General features: G+C 42.3%; 1 protein-coding gene and 1 long non-coding RNA gene across 2 annotated transcripts; both read left to right on the forward strand.

Moving 5' to 3' along the window:
- The first annotated feature begins 522 nt into the window (after positions 1–522).
- On the forward strand, positions 523–2670 carry LOC110533037. Its single transcript, XR_005053457.1, has 4 exons — positions 523–613; positions 1289–1527; positions 1666–1991; positions 2143–2670. It is a non-coding gene; the product is annotated as an uncharacterized LOC110533037 (long non-coding RNA).
- Positions 2671–3545: 875 nt separating this feature from the next.
- On the forward strand, positions 3546–9304 carry fance (FA complementation group E). The gene is made up of 10 exons (XM_021616861.2): positions 3546–3895; positions 4063–4684; positions 4783–4827; positions 4917–4973; positions 5062–5205; positions 5626–5749; positions 7478–7553; positions 7677–7743; positions 8539–8664; positions 8875–9304. Exons 1-10 carry the CDS (start codon positions 3687–3689, stop codon positions 8977–8979), a joined length of 1575 nt encoding a protein of 524 aa, XP_021472536.2. The 5' UTR covers positions 3546–3686; the 3' UTR covers positions 8980–9304.
- Positions 9305–10076: the final 772 nt, after the last annotated feature.

Here is a 10076-nt window from a genome sequence, read left to right on the forward strand (position 1 = left end):
CGTTTGACCCAAGTTAAACCATTTAAAGGCAATGCTACCGAATACTAATTGAGTGTATGTAAACTGACCCACTGGAAATGTGATGAAATAAATCAATCATTCTCTCTACAATTATTCTGACATTTCACATTCTTAAAATAAAGTGGTGATCCTAACTGACCTAAGACAGGGAATTTTTATTTGGATTAAATGTCAGGAATTGTGAAAAACTGAGTTTAAATGTATTTGGCTAAGGTGCATGTAAACTTCTGACTTCAGCTGTACATAAAGTGCATTTGGGAAAGCATTCAGACCACTTTACATTTCCACATTTTGTTACGACAGTCTTATTCTAAAATGTATTAAATTGTATTTTTTTTCCTCATCAGTCTACATACAACACCCCTTAATGACAAAGCAAAAACAGGTTTTGAGAAATGTTTACAAATGTGATAAGAAAGTAAAATATCATCAATAGTATTCTCTAATGGCACACGGAAATATTTATTGAGCCTTTTGGCTTTTCTTATGTTCTTTGTGTAACAGAGTCAAAGATTGTCCTGTAAGCTTTCCCAAAAGCTTGACATTTCTCTACTGGCGCTGCCGAATTGGATCCTTTTTGGAGGCGCAGCTGGTTAGTATGTTTCTGGTTAGTATGTTGCTGGTTAGTATGTTTCTGGTTAGTATGTTGCTGGTTAGTATGTTGCTGGTTAGTATGTTTCTGGTTAGTATGTTGCTGGTTAGTATGTTGCTGGTTAGTATGTTGCTGGTTAGTATGTTGCTGGTTAGTATGTTGCTGGTTAGTATGTTTCTGGTTAGTATGTTGCTGGTTAGTATGTTGCTGGTTAGTATGTTGCTGGTTAGTATGTTGCTGGTTAGTATGTTTCTGGTTAGTATGTTGCTGGTTAGTATGTTGCTGGTTAGTATGTTGCTGGTTAGTATGTTTCTGGTTAGTATGTTGCTGGTTAGTATGTTGCTGGTTAGTATGTTGCTGGTTAGTATGTTGCTGGTTAGTATGTTTCTGGTTAGTATGTTTCTGGTTAGTATGTTGCTGGTTAGTATGTTGCTGGTTAGTATGTTGCTGGTTAGTATGTTGCTGGTTAGTATGTTTCTGGTTAGTATGTTTCTGGTTAGTATGTTGCTGGTTAGTATGTTGCTGGTTAGTATGTTGCTGGTTAGTATGTTGTCAAACAGGGTGGTTGCGTGTTGGAGAAGCGGAGGTTGCAATATCAACTACCATTAAGGATGTTGAGTGCGGAAGTAATACTGCTAAGCAGCACTTGAAAGCTGTTACATTTGTTCCCAGCAGGAGCCTTCCTCCCAGGAGGCAGCGAAGGCGGTGGCAGCAGAGTGTGGTGCCTCCTCTTTCTCCCCTTGCCCTCCAGGCAGACCAGGACAAACTTCAACCTGAGTAAAGATGTGACCTGTGGCATCTGCATGAAGACGGTGTACGAGAAGACCAGCGCTGGGGATAGGCGCTTTGGCATCATGCCAGAGCTACAGTGTCACCTGGAGAAAAAAACTAAACTTCCAGGAAGAAGTTATAAAGTAAGCGAATGGGGAGAAATGTTAGTTTATTGTGGCTTGTTTTAGTTTTTGATCATCTACTGTCGGCAGTGTCCTATCTTTTTTAAAACATTTTTTGGACTTGTCGAAGTAACCAACAACTTTATCTCTCTTCCCAAGGGGTTTCCAAAAGTGCAGAGTCAAGTCGGCGTTTTACATCCCCAACAAGTACTGGGTGGAAGGAAAACCAAAGGAAAATCTTATCCGTAACTTTAAAGATAAATGCAGGTCAGCTTTTACCATTCTCTCGACCAGATGTCACTATGGATTTCTGGGGTTCTGGCATCCTAGTTTGATTGTGGTAAACCTATGCTCTGTTTCAACTCCAGAAAATAAGATGTAGTTTCTTCATGTGTCATGGATGCTGTCCCTTCAAGATGGAGTGTCTCTGTTGGTATGACCTGCCTCAAGGCTACAGACCCCATCGCTGCCACGATCATCTTGTGGTATTTCAATGATCGTATTAATGTCACACACACACACACACAGTTCAACATAGATAAATGTAAACTGAAACAGATATTTGTGATATTGTTGTGACCACTCAATGCATTTCTAAATTGTAAAAAGCTTCTTCTTTTTTTTCTCACCCAACAGCACCATGCCATGAGTCTGGATGACTTAAACAGCTTCTTGACTGTGTCATTGTTCTGCCTCTTCTGGATGACTTAGACAGCTTCTTGACTTTGTCATTGTTCTGACTCTTCTGGATGACTTGCTGGATGATGACAATGGTGTTCCCGCTGTACCTGGGTGAATATGACAAGTATGACCTATTCTAAGCACTGCCACCCTGCCCCATGGGTTTGGACTGCAATGGGTTGACTAGGGCCTTTACTTTTGATTGGATCCCAGGGTTGTGTGGGTTGTTGCTTGGAGTCATCCTCTTAGACCTGTGATTGGCTGTTCTCTTGCTGTTGATGGGTTTTGGTTCCATGCAAGTTGATGGGTTAATGAATTAGTTGACTAATTGATGTGATGGTCACCCCACATTGCCTGGTTCATCTCTAGGTTTCTTCCTAGGTTTTGGCCTTTCTAGGGAGTTTTTCCTAGCCACCGTGCTTCTACACCTGCATTGCTTGCTGTTTGGGGTTTTAGGCTGGGTTTTTTTACAGCACTTTGAGATATCAGCTGATGTACAAAGGGCTGTATAAATACATTTGATTTGTTAAGAACAAATTCTTATTTTACAATGATGGCCTACCCTGGCCAAACCCTCCCCTAAACCCGGACGATGCTGGGCCAATGGTTCGCACCGCCCTATGCGACTCCCAATCACTGCCGGTTGTGATGCAGCACCTTAGACTGCTGCGCCACTTGGGAGCCCAGATTAGGCTTCATGCTTACCTTTACTGTTGACAGGGAAACTCTTGTTGCGGTGTTGACATGATGATTGAAGACCTAATGTTAGATTTGATTTATTCTATTATGTTTTCAATGTACACACAGAAAAGGGAATAAAATATTGTTTCACAGTTTGCTGATTATTTATTTTTTTCCTGCTGCAGGCATTGGCGATGTCTAATGTTAGTGAATTCCCACATATGCACAAGTGGTACTGTGCATTTGTAAATTCATACCCCTTCTCCTTTTCACATTTTGTTACTTAAGTCTTATTCTAAAATGTATTAAATTTGTTTTCCCTCATCAATCTACGCACAATACCCCATAATGACAAAGCGAAAACAGGTTTTTAGAAATGTTAGCAAATGTATAAATAAAAAAATAACAGAAATACCTTATTTGCCTAAATATTGCGACCCCTGTGTGTCTTAGTTGGCTTCAAGTAAAATTTGAGAACTGGCTTGTCTTTGTTGAACCTTTTTATACTGAAGCCAAAACTGCACACAGTGGTTGTGATAAAGACTGCTTGGTATGGATGACTCAAACACACATTTTCAGTATAGCCTCAAAAAAGTGAAAAACCATTTAGTTAGCCACGTCACCGGGGACCAGCAGTTATCGATCTTACCACTCCAGCTCAGTAGGCGGCGCCAGACCCTCATGTTACAAGTTCACGTCAGGAAGAGGGTGGTGAAAACGTAAACAAAGCATGACATTTTGTATCGCTGGTTAGTTGGAGGAAAAAAACAACATATTACGCTTATTTTAGGCCGTTTCTTGTTATCCATAAGACGACCATGGACACAAATACTTTGTTGCTCCGGTTTGATGGACGCTCCCGGTTGCTGCTTCGTTCTTTACTATCGGGAGCTACTGGTGCCCGTCGAGGTCTGTGGGTGTTCCAGCGGCAGCGACGGTCAGACCCGGACCGCTGCCTACACACCTGTCTCGAGACTCTTTGCCAGCAGGAAATATGCCTGAACAGTGATGCTCAGACCCTGACAACGTGAGAAAATAGTCCAAACTCGTTTATTCCACTAAAGTTAAACAGCTAGGCTTTTTGACCTCGTTGTTTGACTTCTCTAGACTGACCAGACTAGTGATGTGTATTTTAAATGTAAAAAAATACATAATATACGTTTCTCTTCGATAACCCACTGCTCTTTTCCTTAGCAAACCACTCGTGTGCCTATTTCCAGTTGCCTTCCAACGGAGCCTCGTGTCCTTCCTCCATCTCACCCACCCTTTGCATCCCCGGACCAGTGTCCTTCACCTGCTAGACTGCCTCAGCCAGGGGGAGCATGCCCCAAACCCCTGGGTGTCTGCCCTAGTCGTACAGCTCCGGAGAGACCTGGGAGCCCCTGGGGGGAAGGAGCCTCTAATCACCCCCCAGTGCAGAGAAAGACTAAGGGGACTATGTGAGCGTCTGAGGGATAGTGGTGGTGGTGATGATAAAGCAACAGGATGGGCCTTGTGTTTAGGTGGACCAATAGAGCCACAACTGTCTTCATCCTCACAGGGTGGGCTAGATGTGGTTCCGAAGAGGAAGAGCAGCTGTGTTGATCTGGACTCAGAACCTGAGGACGACGCCGGACAGCAGCGTAAGAGGATGAGGATAAGTCTCTCTCCTGTGGACACTGAGAGGAGTTGTAGCAGTATGGAGTATGTGGTGGGAACGGAGGGTTTGAAGGATGAGATGGAGACGGACCGGGTGGTTGGTGTCATCCCAGAACCAGCTGTGGAACCGCAGCCAGCAGCAGGGAGTCCAAGTGATGCCCTGCCTGAGAATGTAAAGGTGAGATGAATAAAGGACATGACTTAACTATTCAGTCACATTAGTATTCTGTTGACACCACCGAAGAACTGAAAGTAACTTATGTGTTCTTGGTTCAGGCTTCTATCCCTCAAATCAAGGAAATGTTGGAAAGTGAGATGGAGGTAAGATATCTATTTTAATGAAGTGATCATGTCTGAGATGCACTGACTCACATGAAAGGGCCTTAATCCCCTGTGTCCTCTTTGTTTAGTGGGACCAGAGCTCAGTGGATATCTTCAAGGTGCTGAACGACTGTGACCCCTCCCAGGTTGGACTTTTTTAAATTGACACTAAAACATTAGCAAAATCAGGTTGTTCATGAGCACTACTTCCAATAACAACCATTCTCTCTGTAGGTAGAGATCTTATGTAGGATGCTGAGTTTGTCTGAGATGCCAGAACAGACCCTACCTCAGCTCTGTAGCTGCCTGCTAGAACTCTCTCCTGATCTCAGTCACAGCACAGCAGCCACACTCATCAAGAGTCTCCTGCTGGGAAAGGTACCTCACATTTCATTCATATGTACCCTTTTCACACCACTGACCAACACTGAGCCAAAACAAGCTGCACTGGGCTGGCCTGGTTACCAAGCTGCACTGGGCTGGCCTGGTTACCAAGCTGCACTGGGCTGGCCTGGTTACCAAGCTGCACTGGGCTGGCCTGGTTACCAAGCTGCACTGGGCTGGCCTGGTTACCAAGCTGCACTGGGCTGGCCTGGTTACCAAGCTGCACTGGGCTGGCCTGGTTACCAAGCTGCACTGGTTACCAATCCATCATAGTTTCTTTGCTGGAAAGGACAATGTGAAAATAAAAATCTGAGCCAGTACTGTTCAAGTCGGCCTTATAATGTGAATAAGACAATAGCTTGTCAGGCTACCTATATCTCTGACTTCTTCTCCCGTACTGTTGAACTCTGGCAGGTTCTGTCCCTTTCTGAACCTGCCTCACGCTGTCTAGTCACGGCTGTGACGTCACTATGCAGTCGCTACCCCAGGCCAACCTGCCACGCTCTGATTGGACCAGTCCTGGAGGAAGGGCAGACAGGTGAGTGGGACATACACATTGATCAATAGTGGACTCCAAAATAGAAGAGCATTAACTGTCAGTCAATAAAGTATTCACCACCTATGATGTTATATTTAGCCACTAATCATCAATTCATCTTTCTATTTATATACAATCTCTTTATTTACCACGTACGGTTCCTTTGGAAAATATTCAGAGCCCTTGACTTTCCACATTTTGTAACGTTACAGCCTTATTCTAAAATGTATTGCATTGTTCCCCCTCCCCCTCAATCTACACACAATACCCCATAATGACAAAGCAGAAACAGGTTTTTATAAATGCTTGCTAATTTATGCAATTTTTAAAAAAATGGATCACATTTATTAAGTGTTTCGACCCTTTACTCAGTATTTTGTTGAAGCACCTTTGGCAGCGATTACAGCCTTGAGTCTTCTTGGGTATGATGCTACAAGCTTCACACACACCTGTATTTGGGGAGTTTCTTCATTCATCTCTGCAGATCCTCTCAAGCTCTGTCAGGTTGGATGGGGAGCGTTGCTGCACAGCTATTTTCAGGTCTCTCCAGAGATGTTCAATCGGGTTCAAGTCCCGGCTCTGGCTGAGCCACTCAAGGACATTCAGAGACTTGTCCCAAAGCCACTCCTGCGTTGTCTTGGCTGTGTGCTTAAGGTCGTTGTCCTGTTGGAATGTGAACATTTGCCCCAGTCTGAGGTCCTGAGCACTCTGGAGCAGGTTTTCATCAAGGATCTCTCTATTCATCTTTCCCTTGAATCTGACTTGTCTCCCAGTACCTGCCGCTGAAAAACATCACAGCATGATGCTGCCACCACCATGCTTCACCGTAGGGATGGTGCCAGGTTTCCTCCAGACGTGACGCTTGGCATTCAGGCCAAATAGTTCAATCTTGGTTTCATCAGACCAGAGAATCTTGTTTCTCATGATTTGAAAGTCCTTTAGGTGCCTTTTGGTAAACTTTAAGTGGGCTGTCATGTGCCTTTTTACTGATGAGTGTCTTTTGTCTGGCCACTCTACCATAAAGTCCTAATTGGTGGAGCGCTGCAGAGATGTTTGTCCTTCTGGAAGGTTCTCCCATCTCCACGGAGGAACTCTGGAGCGCTGTCAGAGTAACCATCGGGATCTTGGTCACTTCCCTGACCAAGGCCCTTTCCCCCGATTGCTCAGTTTGGCCGGGCGGCCAGCTCTAGGAAGAGTCTTGGCTTCCCTTTAAGAATGATGGAGGCCACTGTGTTCTTGGGGACCTTCAATGCTGCAGACATTTTTTGGTACCCTTCCCCAGATCTGCGCCTTGACACAATCCTGTCTCAGATCTCTACGGACAAGTCCTTCGATCTCATGACTTGGTTGTTGCTCTGACATGCGCTGTCAACTGTGGGACCTTATATAGACAGGTATATGCCTCTCCAAATCATGTCCAATCAATTGAATTTACCACAGGTGGACTTCAATCAAGTTTCAGAAACATCTCAAGGATAATCAATGGAAACAGTCTCATAGCAAATGGTCTGAATACTTATGTAAATAAGCTATTCGGTTATTTTTAGTACATTTGCAAACATTTCTAAAAACCTTTGTCATTACGGGGTGTTGTGTGTAGATTGCAGAGGAAATGTTTTATTTAATACATTTTAGAATAAGGCTGTAACGTAACAAAATGTGGAAAAGTCAAGGGGTCTGAATACTTTCCGAAGGCACTGTACATCTAAATCTGGGATGTATCATCAGGCAGTGCACAGGCTGAGCTGCTCAACAGATTGATAGAAGACTGCCTGGATCCCCACTTCAGACTGCTGGTGTTTCAGTAAGACAAACCAACCCATTGGGCGTAATGGATCTAACAACTAGTGAAGTGTTCTGGCTGTATTGATTACATGTATTTTAATACAACGTCTTATACAGTCTCATAAGATCTTCTTTTGTCCAGAATGACAATCAAAGGGATTTGGTGTGAAGGACTGCTGTCTGTCATTCATGCCCTGCTGGACAAGAAGGTGAACCATAAATCTACTCCATTCAAATACAAACTAGTCCTCTAATGTACCATATCTACCAGACCAGACCAAACTATACTGAACAAAAATATAAACGAAACATGCAGCAATTTCAACGATTTTACTAACTTAACGTTAATGTAAGGAAATCTTGTCAATTAAAAAAAGAGTTTTTCCCCACAAAAGGGCATCATTATAGACAGAAATTCTCCTCAGTTTCATCAGCTGTCCGGGTGGCTTGTCTCAGACAATCCTGCAGGTTAAGAAGCCGGATGTGGAGGTCCTGGGCTGGCGTGGTTAAACGTGTTGTGAGGCTGATTGGACGTGTTGCCAAATTCTCTGGCAACAGCTCTGGTAGACATTCCTGCAGTCAGCATGCCAATTGCACGTGTGGCGTTGTGTGATATTTTAGTAGCTTTTTATTGTCTCAAGCACAAGGTGCACCTGTGGTAATGATCATGCTGATTAATCAGCTTCTTGATATGACACCTGTCAGGTGGATGGATTATCTTGGCAAAAGAGAAATGCTCACTAACAGGGATGTAAACAAATTTGTGCACAACATTTAAGAGAAATAAGCTTTTTGTGTGTATGGAACATTTCTGGGATCTTTTATTTCAGCTCATGAAACATGGGACCAATATAAATGTGGCATTTATATTTTTGTTCAGTATAGTTCTCTAATCTACCATAGTTATCTAAACCAATTGATTTGATCGCATTGTATGTGAAAACAGAGTATTCATAAAATCTCTAGTCTCTCATTGATTTGAATCTGTTTGTATCACTTTTCAGCTGGAGCTGAATGAAGAGCTGTTCACACTCTTCACTGACCAGCTAAGCTCCCAGGCACCTCACTTCACCAAGTCCATGAAGTATGCCAAGATGATGCTCACTGTGCTGACCAAGTATAACACGCATGTAGGTTATTTCAATCAATCAAACGTATTTATAAAGCCATTTTTAAATCAGCAGTTGTCCTAAAGAGCTGTACAGTAACCTGACCTAGATCCCAAAGAGGAAACGGAGGCACAATGGCTATGAAAACACCTTAAGTCCAGTCTAAAGGTATAACTGTCACTTAACGTCTGTTTACTGATAGACTGCTATTGTCTGGTTGTATTTGTCCAGGTAACTGTGGCTCACAAACGCACACTGTCCTGCTGCTTGTCCTCCAATGAGACATTCTTGAAGAAGTCTCTTCAAGCTGCCCTGAAGAGAATCAAACATTCATGAAATACTGTCTGAATCACAATACTGTTAAACTATTAAATTCATTATAATGACTGATTACAGTAAATGGTAGGGTATTTTTAAAGTCATTTTTACTAAAATGTTATGTCAGCTGTGTTTAAAACAAATTACAAGTCAGACGTTTGTTGTTTCATATTGATCTAATGTAAAAATTCTGGAATTCTGCAAGAACTTGCATAGCATACCTGTAAACCTGTATGTATAAACAATGTTGCAAATGTTTGGAATGCAGTTTTAACCAATCAGCATTTAACCAATCAGCATTTAGACCCACTAGTTGAAATAAAAGCCAACATGCACAAAAATATTGGTTACCTTTTGGAGTGTCTTTGAACCAGTATTTTGCTGTCAGAGAGGCATACATGTGGCACCACAGCATTCACTTTAAGTCCCGATCAGATTTTCTTTAGTGGCACGATGGAAAAAATATCGCAATATTTGCACCCACCAATATGGCTGAACTCCGTGTCCAGTTTATTTTTGCGCAATTTTCGGGGCGACTTCCTTTCCAGCGCAGCGTGAAGGAGGAGAAACCGACAATATGAGGTCAGTAAAAAAATATTTTATAAATCATTTCTAATTATTATTATTTTTGACAATTATTACGGAATATATTTCTGTAAATCAGAACTTCAACAATTGCCCATTGGATGGATTTACATAGAGAACCTTTGTAACTAACATCCTGGACACATTATTTTTGAAGGTCAAATTTACCCAAGGACTTGTGGAGACACTTCTAACTATAGAATTATATATTCTTCTTTAACTCCTTGATTTACTTCAATTCTATCTTATCTAATTGAACACATGAAGCAGTTCAGGATTTACTTCTGATTTATTACTGTTAAAGCAATGTATGTTCAACAATCTAATTGGAGCTTGCTCTAAATAATGGGAGGCACTCAAAAGCTTTGCTTAATTTTTTCACGGCTCAAAGAAACTTAACTTCATAATAAGTGGGGTTTTAAATGATTGGTAAATAAATCCCTTGCTGCCCTGTACTACAGTTGTATGTCGTAATTTGTTGTTTGTCCTTTTTTTCCATTCACAGTAAGGTCTCCAGGGACACGGTTATA

Source organism: Oncorhynchus mykiss, chromosome 9 (genome assembly GCF_013265735.2).
Source record: "Oncorhynchus mykiss isolate Arlee chromosome 9, USDA_OmykA_1.1, whole genome shotgun sequence".
In the NCBI taxonomy this organism is placed as follows: domain Eukaryota; kingdom Metazoa; phylum Chordata; class Actinopteri; order Salmoniformes; family Salmonidae; genus Oncorhynchus; species Oncorhynchus mykiss.